This window comes from Miscanthus floridulus, chromosome 3 (genome assembly GCF_019320115.1).
Source record: "Miscanthus floridulus cultivar M001 chromosome 3, ASM1932011v1, whole genome shotgun sequence".
Taxonomy (NCBI): Eukaryota; Viridiplantae; Streptophyta; class Magnoliopsida; order Poales; family Poaceae; genus Miscanthus; species Miscanthus floridulus.
In genome coordinates, this window is record NC_089582.1 from 130,889,231 (window position 1) to 130,910,425 (window position 21,195).

Genomic DNA, 21,195 nt, shown 5'->3' on the forward strand with positions numbered 1-21,195 from the left:
CACCAAAGTTTCTTTGAGTCTTCAACATATGCTCAAAGGTGACTTGAGAGTTGTAGCACCTTTCTAACTTGTTGCTCAATTTCTTCACTTGTTCATTTAGCTCATTGTTCTCCTTCAAAAGGTTAGTCTCACAAGACATAGAAGAACAAGCATCTATATGTGAAGAGCATGGCATATCTAATAAATCATCACAAAAGGTGGATACATGCTTCTTGCCTACATCACAAGGGTTAGCAACAATATGTGATTGATCAATTGACCCATGTGATGAGCTCTCACTATTTTTAAGTTTCTTTGTTAACACTTTAATTAGAGAAGCATGTTGTTCTAATAATTCATCATGAGATGCAAGTTGATGAGGACATGACACCCATGCATATGACCATGTTTGGCACATGGTATGGAGGGGTAGGAGGCCAGAAAGGGTGTCCAAGTCAAGAAGGAGGTTCGAGGCTAATTCGGTTTGAGTCCCCGAGGTGGAGGCCCAAAGCAACTCAAGTTCGAGTCTGCCTCGGCCTCCATGACCAGTCTGTCTTAAACTGGTCACCTAGGACGTATCCGGACTCCGTTTTCGACGATCCACATATGGTTGGAAAGCTAATTTGATAAGGAAGCCAATCCAAGTGGTTTCACGTCAAAAGACCTTCGGAATCAATAGGAATCATCGAAACAAGTCAGCGTCCAGAATCTATCAGGGTGCTACGACACCGTCTTTTGGTCCGTTGGACCGTGTATCGTGTCCAGGAGGTGACGCCTAAGACTCTATAATAGCAGCCATCGCTCTCCTTAGGGTTTGTGTTTTATTTAGTTCTTGATTTCCTCGTGAAACAGACGTCGTTTTGCTGCAACTGTAGCCGCCAAGGCCGCTTGCTGTGAACCAGGGCCCCAGTTCTTGATCTTGTTCGTCTATGGCGATTAGTCCTTTCGAATAAAAACTTGAACTCCTTCTTATTTTCATAAGCCTCATATTTATTTGTAATTTCAAATTGCGTTCATCCCGTTCTTGCTTGTGTTCTTGATTCGCTTGCAGGAAAACCTTCTCAGCAAGGTCAATCGCGTTCGCGTGGTTGATAACCAACGGAGCAGTGGTGTAACGGTTGCGGGGGTCTGAATCAGTCTTGGTTTGAAGCCTAGATCGTGAACGTCGAGTCTCCACCAATCGACGCTACCATACCTTTTGGAAGATCAGGCCTAGTCTACATCACAAGTAGTGTCTCATGATTCAATTTTAGCTCATCATGTGAAGATTTGAAAGCATCAAGTAATTTCTTATGTTCTTCACAAGAGTTCTTTAGAAATGAGTTTTCGTTTTCCAATTTCAATGTTTTAGCTTTCTCATTTTCTAAAGACATGGTCATGCTAGCAAGTCTACTAACAAGCTCATCATATGAATCAACATGATCAACCACATTATCATTTGATACCTTGGTGTCACCTTGTGACATGAGACAATGTGATGTAGTTGGAGAGATTGTAGTAGCATCATCATCATGGCTTGAGCATGAACCAACATCACCATCAAGTGTGCATGGGGTAGCATCATCATTTGCAACAATTGTGGCATCATCATCAACCTTGTCAAGTATACTTGTAGTGAATCGATCATCATCATCATCACTTGACCATGAGGTGGAGCAATCTTTCTCAATCACCAAATTGTGATCATGCTCGACACACTCATGCGCCTCCTTCTTGGGCTCATCCTCCTTCTTGAATTTGCCATCATCCCATGTGGAGGAATCACCGAAGGTGCGCTTGATGGACTCCCATATCTCATGAGCGGTTCTCGTGTAGTTTACTTGTTTCATCAAATCAAAACTCAATGCATCCATTAGAAAACAACAAGCATGTGCATCAAGTTTATAGAGAACTCTTTGAGCTTTGGTGAGATTTCTATGGTCCAAGACATGAGTGAGACCACTAGTGACAATCCACCAAAACTTAGGTCCCTTTGCACGAAAATGATCAAGCATGTGATTTTTCCAAAGTGCAAAGTTTGTGCCATAAAAAATGTGTGTCTCACAAACATCTAGCCTGCTAGACGCCATCCTCTCGGGTCGGTGAAGACCACAAATGAGAGACCTAGATCTGATACCACTTGTAAGGTCGAGATGGCGGACTAGAGGGGGGGTGAATAGTCCTTTCTAAAATTAGTTGCGTCGGCTAACCGAAACAAGTGTGGAATTAAGACTATCGGTCAAGCCAAGACTACACCCCTCTATCTATGTTTTCTAGCACCTTCCAAAGATACTAATTAAGCAACAAAGGTGCTGGGCTAGCTAGAGCTCACCTAACCAATTCTAGAAGCAAGGTCACACAAACCTATGCCACTAGTACTTTAAGCAACAGGAGAGCTCCTACACATGCTAGTAAGCAAAAGCACAAAGCCACCTAATGCTCACTAACAATGCTCAATAACAAGGCAACCAATGTTAAATTAGAGAGCGCAATTACTTAGCTACACAAACTAAGCAATGTGACTAACAAGGTCACACAAACCAAATTAGCCACGCAAGGGAGCTACGTCTATGCTACACAAGCAAGAAGGTAACTAGTAAGCTACACAAGCTAACTAATTACAAAAGCAACTACACAAGCATAATGTATGCAAAAGTAATTACAAGCTTGTGTAATGAGGATGCAAACCAAAGGGAAGAACAAGGTTGAGACGGTGATTTTTCTCTCGAGGTTCATGTGTTTGCCAACACGCTAGTCCCCGTTGTGTCGACCGCTCACTTGGTGGTTCGGTGGCTAATTGGCATCACCCGCCAAGCCCACACTTCGAGCACCGCAAGAACCTACCCCAAAAGTGAGGGTAGCTCAATGACACGCTCAACTAGAATTGCTCTTCGTGGCTCCCGCGGGGCGAGCACAATGCCCCTCACAAAGCTCTTCTCCGGAGCACCGCACAAGCTTCTTGCGGGCTTCGACGGAGACCACCACCAAGACGTCTAGGAGGTGGAAACCTCCAAGAGTAACAAGCACCACCGGCTTGCAACTCGATCACCTAGTGCCACTTGATGCAACCTCACAATGCAATCGCACTAGAATCGCACTCTCACACAATCCGATGATCACTATCAAGCATATGTGAGATGGAGGGCTCCCAAGCACTCTCAAGCATAGACACAAAGTCCCCCGAGGTACTTAGCTAATTGGCCTAAGGCTGACCATGGCTTCTATTTATATCCCCACGAACAAATAGAGCCGTTACCCCTTCACTGGGCAAAAGTCGGGACGACTAGACGCTCCGGTCCGATCGACCGGACGCTAGACCTCAGCGTCCGGTCGTGCGATGCACGCCACATGTCCCCTTCTTCAAACACAGTTCGCCCAATCTCAACGGTCATCTGTCGACCGGACGCAGCAGCTTGAACTGACCGGATGCAGCAACCCCAGCGTCCTGTCATTTCCAATAAGGTACTAGACATGACTAGACGTGTCCGGTTGGTCGCGATCGGACGCAGCACCAGCGTGTGGTCACTTTCAGCAACTTTGCTCTGCCTGCGTCACCACACGTCACCCTGACCAAAAGCACACAGTCAGTGTCCGATCACTTTCAGCGCCAGCGTCCGGTCACTGCGTGACCAGAGTCTGGTCCACTCTGTGGGACCTCTCTTTTCTGTATAGGGTGCCGGTGGAGTTTTGAACCCTTCTCGCCTCCGTTCCATCACCAAGTTGATCCACATCAACTCGAACTTCATCTCTTTTATAAATGTGCCAACACCACTAAGTGTACACCACCATGTATATGTGTGTTAGCATTTTCATAATTATTTTTCAAAGGATTAGCCACTCAACTTGCCACGCCACTCAATCCTAGCGACGATGCAAAGTTAGATCACTCAAGTGGCACTAGATGGCCGATATGTAAACAAGTTTGCCCGTCTTGATAGTACGACCATCTATCCTAAACCCAGTCATCGACTTCTCTACACACCTATGACCGGTGAAATGAAATGCCCTAAGTTATACCTTTGCCTTGCGCATTCCATTCCATCTCCTCCAATGTCGATGCAACACATGCACCAACAAGATCAACAATGATATGATCCACTTCATATCATCACATGATCATATTGGTTCATCGATCTTGACTTCACTTGCTTTTCACTGTTGCCTTCGTCCATCGACGTCAAGTCTTGCTCAAGCTTCACCGCCACGCGGTCCATCGCTCCAAAGCCTCTGACTTGCCCTTCACGCTTGCAACCGGTCCATCAAGCCAAGTCTTATCTTGATCTTCTCCATCTTGATCACATGACTCAATGTCATGTCTCATGTGCAATGAGCTTCTTTATCATCACATGTGTGACCTTTACAACATCTCCAAGCCATTTTCACATTCATGGCATATGTTGCTCACACATATGTACCTGTGGACTAATCACCTGTGTATCTCACATGAACACAATTAGTCCACCTAGGTTGTCACTCAATTACCAAAACCTCACAAGGACCTTTCAGCCTTCCCCCTCCCATAAGTAAACATGTGCTCAGGATAATAAATCTATGACCTGACTACCATCCACAGCAACGGATAGTCCTTAATCACCACAGACAGGGAAAATAGTGTAACCAAGCTAAGCCCCATGGCCGTGGGACACAACTCGTCACACCCACCAATTCTCATACGATATCCCTGCCCGGTCTCCATTTTTTCTTTCATCATTTTATTATGAGAGTAATAATAATCCCCTATTGTGAGCAACGGCATGTTACTCACGCTAACGATGACCAAAGCATAACATCTACTCAAACCTGCACTAGTAAGACTCTTAGGATAGATATATCTATGCATGTGGTTTCCATAAAATTCCTATAACGTAAATGCACATAATATATATAAACAATAATTATAAAAAATAAGGGGTTATGCACCGGAGCTTGCCCTAGGCAGACGCGATGTCAGCTGAGTCAGTCATTGGTGGCTCTAGGACTTCCTCCCTCACGAGGATCTCATCCTCGTACTCCTCGACGATTTCCTCGAACTCACGATCGTCAATGGTCACTATCTCCACCAACTTGTTCTTTACAGGCATGCGATGATGATGCAACACTTAGCATTTAGGCAACAACAACTCTTAAAATAAGAATGTGCATACTAAGCTAGCTCTAATGACTAAGATACTAAGCTAACTATCATCTTCATCAAGTAGTGTGTTGGATTCAACAAACAAACCCTTAGCTTGGAAAATTAAGGATATATCTTTATTTCTTCTAGTGATTTAATGTATATTGAAATAAAGAGCATTTAAAGACCCTAATGTTTAGTCTACCCTAAGGCTACAAAAATTACAGTGAGCACGTAATAATACCATGAAGCTACTATAAAAATTTCAGGACCAAAGCTAGCACCAATTTACCATAAAAATTCCTATAATGATTAATTTAATAATATGAAGCATTCTCAAATAATTTAATAGCTCCTGGTATCAACATGTATATATATGAACTAAATACACCAACAGATAGAGCATAATTTTATGAACCTAATAAAATTTGTTTCACAATTTTTAGACACCTACATGATTTTATATTAATTGTCAAAGATCAGCTCAGAAATTAAATTAGAAAACTATTTCTAATTTCTTATGAAAAAGAAAAACAAGTTCTCCCGTGCAGCCCACGCGAGGCCAGCCTGCAGCACGAGACAACCCGCGGCGGTGGAAATCTGCGTGCATGTAACACCCCCGGTGTTATGAGCTTGTTTAGCACCATGACTTAGGCCTTAGAAAAATGTCTGAAACGAGTTTCTCAGATTTTTAATTTAAAACATACTTGAGGCAATAAGCGAATCATGTGTGACTTAGTTTCGTGGACTCAAATTAACGCTCAAATTTAATTACGCAGTGCGTAGAAATATTTAGGAATGTCCGATAACGATTCTAGCAAGTAAATGGCGAATAGCTTGTTCTGTTGGATTGAACATGAAAATAATTTTATAAACAAAAATACGATATGACTAGTATATAGTGCTTAAGTAAAATTCAGAGCATGATTTTGGTGGCAGTTAAAATATCAAGTAACAAATTTTAGTGCTTTAGCCGTATTTGAAAATATAAATAGTCGGCTTGGTAAATGAATATTTGAGAGCTGAAATTTTAACGAGAGTGTCGCTGACCACTCGTCCCACCTACCTCATCGGTGTGACACGTGCGTTGATGGGTGAGTTGGCCAGGCTGCTGCTGCCATCTACTGTTATGCTTGTTTTCCCTCCCTCACTGCCAGTTCCGTCGCTTCACCCTGTGTCTCTTGTCGTGCTCTCTGCCCTCTGCCTTGCTTGTCTACCTATTGCTCGCATCGTCCCGTCGCTCTGCTGTCTGCCTCTGTGCTGAGCTGAGTAGCCGACATGCTTGCGCCTGCATGTGTGCCACTATCGCTCCATCACGTCGTAGTTCCATCCGTGCCAGACCTGTCTCTCCCTCCCTTTTCCTCTGCTTGCCTCTGCTTGTCGCTGCTCCTCTTTTTCACTCTACTAGACAAGCAGGTCAGGGCCATTACCGCCTGAGCAAAGCACGCATGCAAGCACCTTGTCGCGTACGTCGTGGCCCGTTGCCGCCGCGGCGCTCCAAGCCGGCCGAGCCTTGCTCTGCTTCCCTTCCCTCTCTTTTTTTACTGCCGATGGGAGACGGCCCGCCCTACTCGTGCTCCTTGGTCGCGCTGGTCCTTCAGCCCCGCCTCCCACCTCCTTGTTCTAGACCGCATTACCACGACCTCTTCCGTGCCCGCAGCGCCGCCCCTTCCCCGCTCCCATCTCCGCCGCTGGCGCACCGCCTACCCTGCCGCAGTCACGTCTGCTCCAGTGCCGCTGCGCGTGCGAGCTTCTCAACCCATGCTAGGCCCGCTGCTCCATGGCCCAACCACCGTTGCTGGCTTACCTGCCATGATCGTGCATGGCCGCCGTGTTGTGCCCTGGCCTGCGCCTTCCTCCTCGCCACCGTGCACGAGCGCTGCCCCTCCATTCCCATGCTGGACCGCCGCCCTTTCATGCGCCCATGCCGTAGCGCCGCTCCTCCCTTCCGCGGCCGCTCGTCTAGAGCCTCCTCTACGCCGCCGTCGCCGCGCCCTCCCCGCGCCATTCCACCTCCGCATCAAACCCCGCAGCAGCCCACCGTGGTCGCAGCCTCGTCGTCACTGCGATTGGCCACGTGCGTGCGTGGCCAGCGTGCCTTGGGCCACCTTGGTCGTGCCACCGGTGCCCGCGGGTACGGTCGGGTCCATTGCGCCTCCTGTGCCATCTGGCCACCGTTCCTCCGGTGGAAATCGGCCGAAGGCAGTCCGCCTCAGCTCCTCTGCCCTGTGTTCGGTTCATGGAAGATGAAGTGAAGGGTATGAATCCAAGCAAAAATTTTGTACAGGGTCCTTACTATGAAATACGTGACTCATGCGAATAGTATCTGCTGAACTACGTGTTAGTTTTGAGAAAGTACAGGGGTCATTCTGCAAATATGTCGTGCTACCTACCGCTTGGGCCGGCCTACGTTGCTGCCTGGGCCACTAGCACTGCTGGCGTGGGCCTAGTGGGCCGTCGGCCTCCGCTGGGCTACCTTGCCGCCTGGGTCGTCGGTCAAGCGCGCCTGGGGCTCGCCCGTGCTGGGCTGGCCTTTGGTCGTCGTGCCTGGGCCGGCATGCTCCTGCACGCTTGGGCCAGCCTGTGCCGCCGCGCCTAGACCACGTGTGCATAGTTTTCTGCTAGGCCAGTTAGTGGCCACCGGCCCTTTCCATTTCTGAAATGCTTTTCTAAAACAGGTTTCTAGTTTAAATTATAAAATCAATATAAAATGGTATAGCAATCCAAAAATTGTAAAACCAGTTTTGTTGAGTTTCTAAAATCATGACCTACCTGATAGGGTATTTTGTTCGCATAGGTTCGGTATGTTTTTAGAATTTCTTTAATTATTTTAATATGCTTAATGTTGTTAAAATGAGAATTTGTCGGAATTTCAGGGATAAATCGGTGATAGTGTTGACTCTGAAAATTTTATAGTAAATTACTAATATTATTAGCTGCTCATTGTAATTGTTGTAGCTCTAGAATAATTAGTGGCTAGATAGATAATGATGCCCTATTTCGAATAAAGATTAAATCGATATAATAAAATAAAGAAACAACATTGGTTTATATAACTAAAATGGTTGTTGGGAAATAACGCTTTATCTGACAATGTGTATATGTAGCCTAAGTACGGTCCTCGTTAGAACTAGCCCGTTAACATGAGAGACGTAAATTGTATTTTACGAGTTACGATTGCAGTCGATTAATTACGTCTTTGCATTGTATCGCATTGCATATCATATATGTACGATAATGGATCAACGGATCAAGTGAAGGATGAGTAGGAATCTACAGATGGCGTGATGGTATTCTCTCCAAGAGATGATGTGATAGGCTTTCTATTCAGATGATGTGGATGATCTGAAGATGCAAATACTAACTTTTGGTTATACTTTATCCAGGCAAGCCCCGATGCATAACCCATACCTTTCTGTAGTTTAAATTATATTTGTGCATTAAGTTTTAAGGAGTTGAATGAAACCCACTTGCATATATATATATATATATATATATTGAATGAAACCCACTTGCATATATATATATATATATATATATATATATATATATATATATATATATATATATATATATATATATATATATCCTATGAGTCTTACTAGTATGACAGGATCGTGTAGAATGCTATGCTACAGGACTCCGGTAGAAGTCGAGTGATTGCCTATCACTCGCGAGAGAAAGGAAATATATTACTGTATTATTATCACTTGGAAAATATAAATGGTGGAAAGGAAAAATGGTGACCGGGCAGGGATATGGTTTGAGTATTGGTGGGTGTAAGAGGTTGTGTCACCGTGGACGTAGGGCATAGCTTGGTTACACTGCTTTCCCTGTCTATGTCGGTTAAGGACCGGCCATTACATAAGACTCGAGGCAAGTTACAGACTTATTATCCCAAGCACATACTTCGGTATGGGTGCTTAGAAGACTTGTTGCTCTCTTGTCGTGGATCCGGCTCTTTCTAGACCGACTGTCTTGGTGGTTTTTGGGTTAGAAGGTCCTTGCACCGCACTGAGTCCTGGACTCAGGGGCGGGGGCTTAGAGTCCCAGTTTGGACGGGAACCTGGACACCCAGGATAGGAGGGTGATGGGTTGGTCCTGCTTGTGCCTTGGGTACAAGCGGGGCGTGTGTTTTTGGGGTACCTAGCTGGGGGCATTGATTCACGAATCGCCGACGTTCCGGTATGACTTGTCTTAACTCTAGCACCGTAGTAAGAACGAGAAGATGAAAGATGGAAAGAAAAGAAAATCTAATTGCTTACCACCTGCTTGAAAGTAGTACAGGTGCTTACATAAAATGGTTAGTTAATAACTAATGCACTGCTAATAAAAATCGAATGTAAGGACGCACATTTAGTAATGCTTCTTGCAGATGCAATAAACCCACAAGTCAGATAGCCTTGCATATCTTTAGAGTCTTTTCTTTTCTCCTATCGAGTAAGTCTTACTGAGTACAATTGAGTACTCAAGGTTTTATTTTCCCCTATTGCAGGTGACAGGTGGATGCTAGAGTTGACTCTTGTGTGGGGATTCCTCCTGGTGGGCTCAGAGAGGATTTTCTTTACGCTGCGATCGTAGTTTTTATTTATAACTCTGACTAAATATTTTTATAAATAAAAGTTTTATAATCTATTGACATAGTTTATATATATCGATATTTCATCATATCATGAATAGATATTTATTTCTGCTGTAATTCTGATAACATATTTATATTCCGCTGTTCAATTAAATTATTCATAACTCTGATAATATGATTACATTTCGTTGTTATAATAATAAATATTATACTCTGATACTATATTGAAAGTGATATAAGAAATGGTTAAGAATGATGTAAGCTTTATTCTCTCATTGTGATCCTAATGAAAAAATATGGATTTTCGGGTTTTCCCCTAGGGTGTGCCCGATGGAACTGTGTAATTTAGTGTTCTCCCTTAAGTGCTTAGTGTCTAATGGAAGACGAGCACTCCTGAGAGGCATTAGATTAGGCGGTTCTGCCACAGCGCGCGCTGGTGATTTTGCAAAAGATACCTCAAACTTCTCCTGAATTATAACTAAGTACTAACACTATTTTCCCCTCTCTCAAACATTTTCACATAACCCCCTGGCTTTCCTAGAATTCCCCCGCACACAACCCGATGACTCAGCGCATGGCAGCACGGCGGCCGGTGACACAGCGCGGCTACGCTGGCCACCTAGGACCTACGGTAGACAACCTAACAGGTTGGTCACCCTCTCCAACCCGAGCGGCTACACTAAGCGGCGGTGCAGGGTTGACACAACTTGCTGGGGAAGGCTGTAGCGGCACGTGGCCATCCGCGATGGCAGTGCCACTGTTCCAGTGAGCTAGGGTAGATACAGACCTAATTGGTTCGCGCCTGAGCATCAGGCGGCTACCATGGATCAAGCTGAGGTGACGGTTGGGGCAGAGGATGACGAAGGAGGGTTGGCCACGTGCGGCTGAGCCATGCGGCGGTGTATCACGGTGGCAAGGTCGTGTCAGTGATGACGGGGAGGCGGTAGCGGTTCCACTGGCGTGCGCAAGGTGGAGAAGGAGGCAAGACGAAGCTAGTGGTGCAGGAGATTTGGCTCGGGAGGGACGGTAGGAGGGCTGCCCTCGACCATAGCTGAGCGCGGCCTTAATGGCATGGAGGCAAGGAAAAACTCCAAATTGGAGCTTGGCCATGCTCGCTTCAAGCCTGGGTGGGGTCGGGTAGCTTAATGGAGAAGTCAGGGACGTGATCAATCGGGTGATGGTGACTCGACCATGCTGAATTAAGCGAGCGGGGTCGGCTAGTCGTGGTGGTAGAGAGAGAGAGGAGTAGGTCTGGCTCGGCTCGTCCTTGCCTTAGCGGTAAGCGGTCGGTCGGACCTAAGACAGCTTCCGAGCACCCACTACGCGACAACGCGGCCAGACCATGTGCGCACGTGTGGAGGCAGGTGGGGGAGCGGCATGCGCGACCGCAGCGCCATTAAGGCGAGGCGACGACGCGAGGCAGCCGGGACAACCCACGTGCGTGCGGGGACAAGGCGAGCGGCAGCGCAACACAGCGTCGCAGTGGTGTCGGTAGCGGCAACGCTAGGTTAGGCAGCAGTGCGAACGTGACGACGAGGTGATGGCACCGACAGTGGCTCCATCGCAGCACGGCGCGGGGCAGGCGACAGTAGCGGTGACTCCGCACGACGGGGCCAGCAGCCGCCGGGCCGCAGCTAGGCCACAAGCAGCCATGGCCAGCCACGCTCGGCAGCGCGCGCACACACGACCAGCGTGGTGACGCCGAGCGCCCGAGCTTGGTGACCGCGTCCACCCGACGAGCCAGCCCAAGAACGTGCCATGCACGAATTTTTAAGCATCGATAGCAACTAAACGGTTGATGTGGACACTAAACCGCCTTCACTATGCTAAAGAGGGTCTATTAGGCTACCAATCCGAGCTAAAACACGACACCACCTCTTAACTCAATTTCACAAAATAAATCTCCAAACCTAGTATTGTCTAGCTATCAATAAACTTAAAGAATCTTCTAAGTCTTGGTTGAATTCAATTTCAAGTTCCATTTCTAAGCTACTAGAATTACTAGCTAGCAATGTTATTTCTCTACAGCAAAAGTTGCATTGTCATCTACAAAGTTTATACTTCAAACTTTATTTAAGTATCACACACATGTTCTATAGTATTTTTACTTAATAAAAATTGATTTTCAACCCTACTTGATATACATGAGCTATTAAATGAACTTTCATTTAACATTTTTATTGATCATTTTAAGTTACAAGAAATTTATCTACACAGTCTATCACATGCATTATCACATAAACATGATGCTCATGGCATGTTTTAGTAGTTGGTTTAAGGCGTAACACCGAGGGTGTTACAGCTACGGACCTAACTGGCTAGCGCGTGAGCATCTGGAGGCTACCATGGGCCAGGACGAGGTGACGGTTGGAGTGGAGAATGGCGGAGGAGGGGTGGCCACATGCGGTCGAGCCATGAGACGGCGCAACGCAGTGGCGTGGTCGCGTCAGCGGCGGCAGGGAGGCGGTAGCGGTTCCGCTGACGCGCGCAAGGTGGAGAGGGAGGCGAGACGAAGCTAGTGGTGCAGGTGAATTGGATCGGGGCGAACAGTAGGGGACTACCCTCGTCCGCGACCGGACGTGGCCTTATCGGCACAGCGGCGGGAAAAGCACCAAATTGGAGCTTGGCCGGGCTCGATTCAAGACGGAATGGGGTCGGATGGCTAAGGGGGTTAATGGCGGAGCTAGGGCGCGACAAATCGGGCGATGGTGACCTTTTCCCTGATGGGTTTAATGAACGGCGTCGCGTCGGGTAAAACCGACAAGGAGGGGAGGGAGGTCATCCTACGCTCGACACGACGTAGTTAAAGACGATGGCTGCTAGGGGTACGGCTGTCACGGTAGCTTGGGCGCATGTGGGAACACCGCGGCTGTGAGCACGGCCACGAGCCGGGCAGCGAGTGTTCCATGTGCGCGCGCGCGACCATGGCAACGCCAACGGATAGGGACAGGCAGCGGCGCAGAGCTACAGGGGCGCGAACATGATGGCGACGCGACGGCGGTGGCAGCCGGGACAAGCCTACGCGCGTGCAGGCGAGAGGGGCGGCAGCGAGGTGGGGCAGCAGCGCGACGGCCAGCAGCTGCAAGGCGATGACAGCGGCCCGCTGGGGCCGGCCACGGCTAGACAGGCCGACCGGGCTCGGCACCACAGCGCACGGGACGCGTCCAGCCGCACGACTCCGAGCGGCTGCGCGAGGTGACCGTGCGCAGAGGCCAGCCACATGACGTTCACGAATTTTAAAGCGCGTCTAAAAACTAACCTAACACAGTTGAAGCTAAACTACCTCGACCATGCTAAAGGGGATAAATCAGTCTACCATAAGGAGCAAAAACACATCATTGACCTTTAGCTAGATTTTTCATAATTAATTCACCAACATTGCATTGTCACACTGTTTTCAGACGAATTTGCTAAGTCTTGGGCTGAATTTGATTTCAAGTTCCATTTCTAAGCAATTAGAAATACTAGCTAGCAATATTATTTTTCTAAGACAAGAGTTGCATTGTCCTCTACAAAGTTTATACTTCAAACTTTATTTAGGGTCACATACATGTTATATAATATTTTTGCTGAATAAAATTTGGTTTCCAACCCTACTTGATATACATGAGCTATTGAATCAACTTTCATTTAACATTTTTATTAGTCATTTTAGATTACAAGAAATTGATCTACACACTTTATCACATGCTTTATCACATAAACATGATGCTCATGACATGGTTTAGTGGTTTGTTTAGGGTGTAACACCAAGGGTGTTACAGCTCCCCTGCACGCGACTCCCGTGCGAGCGAGGAAGAAGGGAGGGGGAGGCGCATAGGGGAGGGTGGCGGGGAGGGGGAGGCCGCCGGCGCCGGCAGCGGTGGCTGCTGGGCAGGCTCCAAGGATAGGGTTGGGAAAGCCCCACCTTTGCGAATGTCGTCCCACGAATAACTAATTTTTTCCCTAACTTTTTGTTGCGACGATGAGTTCAATGAAAAGAGTAACCTCGAGACTTTGTGCTGCTGCATTATTGTCCATCAGGTCAATAAACTGCTCAGACGACATAGAGTACGGACATATATCTTCCTGAGGCAACAGGGAGCGCAGGTCATGAGTAAAGAACAAGTGTGCAACACTCGTGCAATGCAGATAGGTAGTAAACGAAAACAAGAGCTAGCTTCAGGGAAGAACCAAGCCAAGTACGCTACCTGGATTGATCAAAAGGCCATAGCCGATCGAGAAGCGTATGAACTGAGCAAGCAATGCACAGGTTCCCTTCTTCTTTATATAGTGTGCGGAGTATATTTCTCTTGATATGAGAGCTTTCAGCTACAGGTTCCCGCGATTACCCAAGGAGGTGGAGGGTTGGCATTTGCGCTTGCGATTACCCAAGGAGGTGGAGGATCTTGATCCATGTGCTTGGTGCATCGTGCAGTCTGTCTCAAAACTCCGGAGAAATTTGCTCAGCTGCCTTAAGCCAAGAGTAAAGCATAAAGACTGGAAACAAATACTCCACTGCTTGCAGTAGGTTAACAAAAACCACATCGCTAGAGAGGCAGTCTACTTGAAACCAACACGAACTGGGCAACCAACATTTCTATGCCCCCTACAATATGCCTCTTCAGTTAGCAACATAGTACTCTAATTAATTAGTTATTAATGATGTTTTTTTTTGTGTTTTCCCCTCTTCTCATATCAATATTTAACATCATCTTATACAATTAAGAATTAGACTTTCGATTATTTTCTCCATCTCTTTTGTTCTTTCTATTACTGCCTACCAAATGTCTACTTCATCCCTACATTACACTCTCTAATTTAGTCTGTTCGCTTGAGCTTATTCAGCACCACTTTTCAGCCATGGAACAGTGTTTTTCTCTCACAACATTTCAGCATAAGCATCAGCATAAGCCAAATTTTATAAGGTGCGAAAAAACTGGTGTGAGCTATAAGCTGCCGCTACAAATTATGTGTTGTGAAAAGCTAAAAGCCAAAACCAAGGTTTAAGGTCTTGCGAGAATTATATTACGCAAAAGTTTGCTGCTTCTAAGGCCAGCCGAACACACATTCAAAAAAAAAAGCAGCTTTAGGTTCCACCCATTTACCCATTTAGTTGGTGTTCTACGTTTTTTTCGGCAGAATCACTTTCAAGAAGCTAAACCAAACACAATCTTTAAATAGTTGTGGCATACTATGTGTACTGTAAATTTTGTAGAACCACTCGATGCACATTTAGCTAAAAGAAACCAACTGCATTAGAGAACCCTTCAACATACACACCCCAACTCTTCAAAGTCAAAACTCATCCTAGCATTGATGTAGCTCCCGAGAATTTGAATACGCCTCGTCTCTGTATGAATACTACTACTAGTCAGCTGCCAGGCAGTTTCAGTTGTGTCTGACGAGAAGGCTTGGGTATCCAGTGGTAACTTTTGCATCCCCTATCCAAGAATCCGGCCTCCTCATTTTACAAAGTTGTTATGCGCTCACACAAAAATATACAGATAATGAGATAATCATGTCAATGTGTTCAAGTAGAAATCTTCAGTGATGTGTGCTGTTTGTGTGCTTCAGTGGCAAAACATACTTGGCATGTGAGAGGGTCAGGGAAGGAACTATGTGAGGGTCTGTCACGTCTAGCAGTGTCTAAGGTAGAAGTTGCAGTATTTGAACAGCATTTCAATTATCTTCCTGGGCTGAAACAAAAATATGACCTTACCAGGCCCTTCCGAGACTGCAGCTGAGAAGACCAAGGCTACGGAATCCATGTCCAGAGCCTGAATCTTTTCTGTTGGTGTCGCAATAGAGCTATATTAGCATCGATATAAGAATGTCAGATAGATGAGCAGCAAACAGCTTCAGGACCAGCCTGAGGTCCGAGAGGAAGCAGGACTACCCCCAGACCCCAGTAGAGGATGCCCATTAATTCAACCATATGTTCATTGAGTTGAAACACTATTGCTTGCATTGAACTCCTCCAAGTTTTTCTATTATTTATATGCGGCACATTTACAGCTGCTGCTAGTAGTAATAGAGGTAAATTAACCACTTTCTACCGAAAGGGTAGTAGTAATATATATAGCAAAGCAACAGCCAAACTATACAGTTGTTTCTCCTATATATCTTCCCACTTTGACCCTTCTCCCTATCACTTGAAATCTTGAATGCTTGATGATGATGCCATTGCTTCATTCCCCTTCGCTCATACTCCCTCCGTTCCAACTTACAAGTCACTTTGAATTTTTTGGTACATCCATTTTGTTATGTATTTAGACATATGTTAGATCTAAATGCATAGCAAAGTAGATGTATCAAAAAAGTCAAAGAGACTTATAATTTGAAACGGAGGGAGTATAAAGCTACACTGCCTGGTAGATAAGTCTCTCAACTGCTGCAGTTCAAACCCCACAAAGAAAATGAGAGCTGTCTTACATCTTTTCTATCCAGAGTGAACATGCTTTCGAGGTCTGCAGGTCATGTACAGTGTGCATCAGGGCTTCAGCAAGAGTGCTGCTGATTCTTGCTTCCTGAGCAGGTGCAATTAGCTTGGCTCTCCTTTAGCACCTTCAATGAACAGATAGCAGGAAGGAACTCTCAAGCTCTGTTTCAGAGTGTGTATTTCAGATAAGTCTAACAGAACACTATAGGTAACTTTCTCCTTTCAGTTAAAGGGCAACAAATCAATATAGCTTGGTTTAGACCTTACTGCCCAGGTCTTTCTTATTAAGATACCGACAAGTGCTCATTTGCTGGATTGCTTACCTTAACCTGCTTCTGGAGATCCTTGATGTAGTCGACAGCCAAATCCAGCATGTCAGATGTGTTGGTTTGCTGCAGGAAATGGAAGTGTAGGTTATAGACAAGTCAATTATGGAGTGGTCCTCACATAGAAACTTTGCTAACCACACACACAATGTCCATGTCCTATTGCCTATTGGGTTGCCATGGCTACAGAATGTGGAGTACCTTGTCCATGTTTGGAACTAGTTCTTGCAGCTTTCGGATTCGCTCACTGATCTTTGTTCTCCTCACCTGGGCACCACAGATCAGCACATCAGCCATTTGCTCAGCTGCAGACTCCAAACCTAAGGAATTCTATGCAAGAAAACGGATTCACTGACCCTCTCGGCGATGCTGCGTGGATGAGTGGCGCATCCCCGCTTGGCACGGATCTTACAAGGCACAGCGTCCTGGAACTGGAGGAGTTTCTCAATAGTTGCCATCTCCGATGCCGTCTTGGGCAGGCTGAACTGGTGCGTGAGGCCGCTCTGCACTGATGGCATCGTCAGTTCGCCACATAGATGTACTACAAGAAACGGAAAATGCTGATAGAGTAACCCCCGTACCTGGCCAGGCTCCGAAGAGTCCCGGGGGCGTTTCATGCTAGACAAATTGTCTGATATGAGCGCCGATGAGTCCTCCCACCCAGAACCCATTGGGTACCCAGGGATGTACCCCCTGCCGCCACCGGCAGCCTCTGGGCTGCTCCCTCCAACCTCCTCGCTGTCCATCTCTGAGATCTGGGACATCAATGACCCCTGCCGTGACGAGAAGCTCAGTTGCCCCTTTAGCCTGCTACCGCTACCAGCGAGGGAGTCCGCGGTGGCCATGCCCGCCCTCAGCATGGCCCCGTATCCTGAATTGAGCAAAGTAGCGTAGGTGGGACACGCTCAGTGTCAGTTCCAGAAATAGAAATGTTTCCAAGAAGAAAAACGCTCCAAGAACCGCAATAATTGCTGCCAAGGAAGCAAACAGGGAATGGTAACTACGGTCGTACCAAATGAAGGCTGAATTAAGGAGAGACCAACCGTTGTCAATGTTCCAATGATCGAGGAATCCGGCGGGGGAGCTGCTCTGCCGAATCAGGTTGCTAGCGTTGGCGCTGGCGCCGACAGCGGCCGCGGTTTCTATGCCTGAGCTCACGGTGCGGTAGAGGACGGACTTGGCGCCCACCATCTCCTGCTGCTGCTGCTGGGAGGCCATGTCGGCTTCACTCGGGAAGTGGACCGCGGCGGGGGCAGCCGGCGGCGGCGGCGGCGGCGACGGCTTGTCGTCCCGGATGTGGTGGTCGGCAAGGAACCTTGAGAAGACGTTGTCGGCGGCGGCGGCGGCGTCGGGGCTGGCGGCGCGGGGCGCGGAAGGGAGGAAGTCCTCGCAGAGGTCGCCGAGCACCGTGCTGGGCGCCGATCTGTACCTCAGCAGCCCGGACGAGGCCATGGGCGGCGGCTGCACCGGGAGGTTGAGGTCCTTGGACACCGGCGAGCCGTACATCAGCTCGCCCGGCAGGTTCAGATCCTGCACAAGAACAAAAAGAGAAGGAAAAAAAAGCAATTTTGATCATCTGTTCACATAAGCATAGCATCGAACAACCTGAAGACTTAAGCAAACAGCACTCCGTCTTCCTCATCTAGAGATTGAACCAAAATTCGTGCAACGGAAGAGCTCCTGGATCATGGAGACGGCATGATGAGCATACCTAATTTCAACTCAGATCAGGGAGCTAGCTAGCCCCTCCTGGAGTCCGCGGGCGGGATCCACCTGGGGGCGGCAGAAGGTGTCGGCGGGGATTTGAGGAGGCACCGCCGCCCTCCTTAGCACGAGGCGAGGCGGAGGGGACGGGGTTAGCAGGGACGGCGGCGCGGGGCTGGGGAGCGACGGCACGGGGCGGATAGGAGCGGCGGCATGGTTCCCGTGGCTGGTCGGGCGGTGCGTGGTGGGGGCGGGCGGAGAAAGGGGCTGCGCCGCTGCTGCGCACGATAAATAGTGCGCGTGCGCCGCTGCGCTCGCTTTGGCTCTGGCTTGGGTGATCTGCAGCTGCTCGTCAACCACGGTTGGGCGGCGATGCCGATGGCGATGCGATGTGTCTCCGCCCGCGCCCGGGTCCGGGACGCTCGCGGCGTGCGGCACTGCGGCTGTTGCAGCCGTCCAAACGGCGTTGGGTCTCACGGCCGGGCGACGGGGCCATGGGGGTGTAAGTGGTGGCTGCCAAAAAAATGTTCCTTTTTAGGTCTTGTTCGGTGAGGCTTCTATTCGGCTACCGGAGCACTGTAGCGAAACTGGGGAGCCTCAGGAGTCAGGAGTGCAGTTTTGGGGTGCTCTTCTTGTGTTCTAGGTCAATTTGACTGAAGCCTGATTTGAAGAAAAAAAAAATGAAGCCAGATCCATTTCTATGGAGCTAAAGTCCAGTCAAACAAGACCCAAACCACCGTGTAGTTAACCCAGACATATTCATAAGATATTCACAAATAGTTTAAGACTTGTTGTATTTTAAAATTTATTGTTCTTATGCTTATATTTTCTCCAGCAGCAACACTCCGATGAACACAATGAGTAGAGACGTCAACAAAAAAAAACATTGGGAATCAGGTCCCCGCCTTCGTTCATGAGGGGCGAGAATTTCCCCACCTGCAAACGCCACCGCAGACCATTTCTTCCCTATCCTCGACTCAATCTCCTTCTCCTACAATTAAAAAGAACAAGTGTAGACACCGTTTTGGTACGACAATTGCCTTGGTTCGTTCGTCTGCCACTCCCATACGATCGATCCCACCTCCCACGCTGTCCAACGGGCGAGCGAGAAAAGGAAAGGCACGATAGAAAAAGAAACTGTCATCCCTGCGATCCTCACCTACTTTGAAGAAAACAAATCGATCACCTGAGGCCACATGCATGAAAGGAAACAATAATCATGCATGAAAGAAAATAATAACCATGCATGAAAAGAAACAATAATCATGCATGGAACAATAATCATGCATGGAAGAAAACAATAATCATGCATGGAAGGAAACATCAGTGGTGCAAAATAAAAGATGTGTAGGTTATACATGATGAGACTGGTGAACCTTCTGCAATTTCCTAAACGAATATTCCCACCATTAGTATATATGTCCATTCCCTTGCGTTTCTTCGTGCTCCCATTAGCATATAATATGAAAATATTGTTGTGTTCATCACCATTTTCAGTTGACTACTCCCATTAGCATATACTTCCTCTACCCAAAATATAAGTCGTTATGGGATGCGTGTAGGTTAAACTTTCTCAACTTTGACTAGGTTTGTAAAAAATATGTACAACATTTATATCTCCAAATAAGTTTATTATAAAAATATATTCAATGTTCTATGTAATGATACTAATTATGTATTATAAATATTAATATTCTTTTATATATAATTGGTCGAAGTTAAAAAAAGTTAACTTCTCGGAAAGCGAGAATGAATTCTATTTTGGGACAGGGGGAGTATATGAAAGCAGTGTTGAAAATATTTTAACAATCAAGTTCCTCTCTGTCTGATTGGTAAGCTTAGACATCATAATGGCATAAAAAATTTCAATTCTCATAGACACCCTCATGGATCAGTGCAAAGTATCACAATCCTACAGCATACATAAATGGCAACCTTAAAGTTATGATATTTTCAAAGGGTGGACAATAAAGATCATATTAGATGTTCTGGCATTAGAGTATATACGTGCAGACACATAGGCATGGTGGTGCAAGTGAGCAGCCAGCAGGTGTCGAGAGTCAGGGGTGTTTGATCCTAGGACTAAACTTTAGTCCCTGTCACATTGAATTTTTAGATATCAATTAGGAGGACTAAACATTAGCTAATTATAAAACTAATTACATAAGTTGTGGCTAATTCGCTTGCCAGCGTCATGTATAGGATGGTATGGAGATGTGGTGGAACTTATTCGTGGATTTGTTGGCGCACGAAAAAAATGGATATCGGAAATCTCTTCCTGTCGGTATAAAAATGATCTTAGCCGCATCACGAAAAGATCTACACAGTAGAGTTTGTGAGCCGCTACGCCACGCGCTCTGTGACTGTGTAAATTTCACGAACTTAGCTTTTTGGATTAAATGTCACTTTAACGTCGGTCGTATACTTTTACAGTATTGTTATCTTATCGTGCGATCCGTGTGTTTTTAGTACAAAAGTTTAGCTGTCCCGTAGCAACGCACGGGCACGAACCTATTTGCATATATACTCAAACCTGTTTGTACATGATTATATGGAGATGCAGCGGAACTTATTCATGGATTTATTAGCGCGTGAAAGAAATGGATATCATAGAATTCTTTTTACCGATATAAAATATTATCTTAGTCGTATCACGAAAAAATCTATATAGTAGAGTTTGTGAGCCTACGACGTCGCGCTCTCCGTGGCTGTGTTAATTTCACGAACTTTGCCTTTTGAATTAAATGTCACTTTGACGTCGGTATTTAATTTAACAGTATTGTTATCTTATTGTGCGATCCGTATATTTTTAGTACAAAAGATTTAGTTATTCCGTAGCAACGCACGAGCACGCTACCTAGTAACATCTTAGATGGTGGACTGAGGAAAATTAATTCGAAGTGTCAACCTAGTGTACTCCCTCAGTCCTAAAATATTTGGCATTTTATGTTTGGACAAGAAAATTAATAAAGAGTGAAAAGATGTAGTGCACAAAAAAAAAGAAAAAAAATACTACAAGGCTAATTATTGTTTCTGGTCATTTCTCCAAAATTACCATGCCATCAGAAAACTTTTTTTAGGAGACCCAGTT

At 46.4% G+C, this 21,195-nt stretch overlaps 1 protein-coding gene across 3 annotated transcripts; it reads right to left on the reverse strand.

The window, feature by feature from the left end:
* Nucleotides 1-14,878: 14,878 nt before the first annotated feature.
* LOC136542450 (transcription factor bHLH130-like) lies at nt 14,879-18,554 on the reverse strand. 3 transcript variants are annotated; one of them, XR_010780692.1, is made up of 8 exons: nt 18,112-18,543; nt 17,444-17,930; nt 16,982-17,271; nt 16,757-16,903; nt 16,602-16,667; nt 16,398-16,466; nt 16,068-16,199; nt 14,879-15,423 (listed from the first exon to the last, which is right to left on the reverse strand). XR_010780692.1 is itself a non-coding variant. In XM_066534879.1 (7 exons), exons 2-7 carry the CDS (start codon nt 17,904-17,906, stop codon nt 16,134-16,136), a joined length of 1,101 nt encoding a protein of 366 aa, XP_066390976.1. In that variant the 5' UTR covers nt 17,907-17,930; nt 18,112-18,542; the 3' UTR covers nt 15,480-16,133. The 3 variants fall into 3 exon arrangements, 1 of the variants encoding a protein (XP_066390976.1); XM_066534879.1 differs by lacking the exon at nt 14,879-15,423 and having other exon boundaries at nt 15,480-16,199; nt 18,112-18,542; XR_010780693.1 differs by lacking the exons at nt 14,879-15,423; nt 16,068-16,199 and having other exon boundaries at nt 16,396-16,466; nt 16,757-16,908; nt 18,112-18,554.
* Nucleotides 18,555-21,195: the final 2,641 nt, after the last annotated feature.

What these genes read in the sequence shown, in the direction of transcription:
- LOC136542450 (XM_066534879.1), bottom strand. Translation starts at nt 17,906, where the DNA reads ATGTACGGCTCGCCGGTGTCCAAGGACCTCAACCTCCCGGTGCAGCCG. An exon ending in ACTCTTCGGAGCCTGGCCAG is followed by an intron (nt 16,904 to 16,981) that starts GTACGGGGGTTA and finishes CCATCAGTGCAG; the next exon opens with AGCGGCCTCACGCACCAGTT. An exon ending in ATCTCCAGAAGCAGGTTAAG is followed by an intron (nt 16,200 to 16,397) that starts GTAAGCAATCCA and finishes TGTTCATTGAAG; the next exon opens with GTGCTAAAGGAGAGCCAAGC.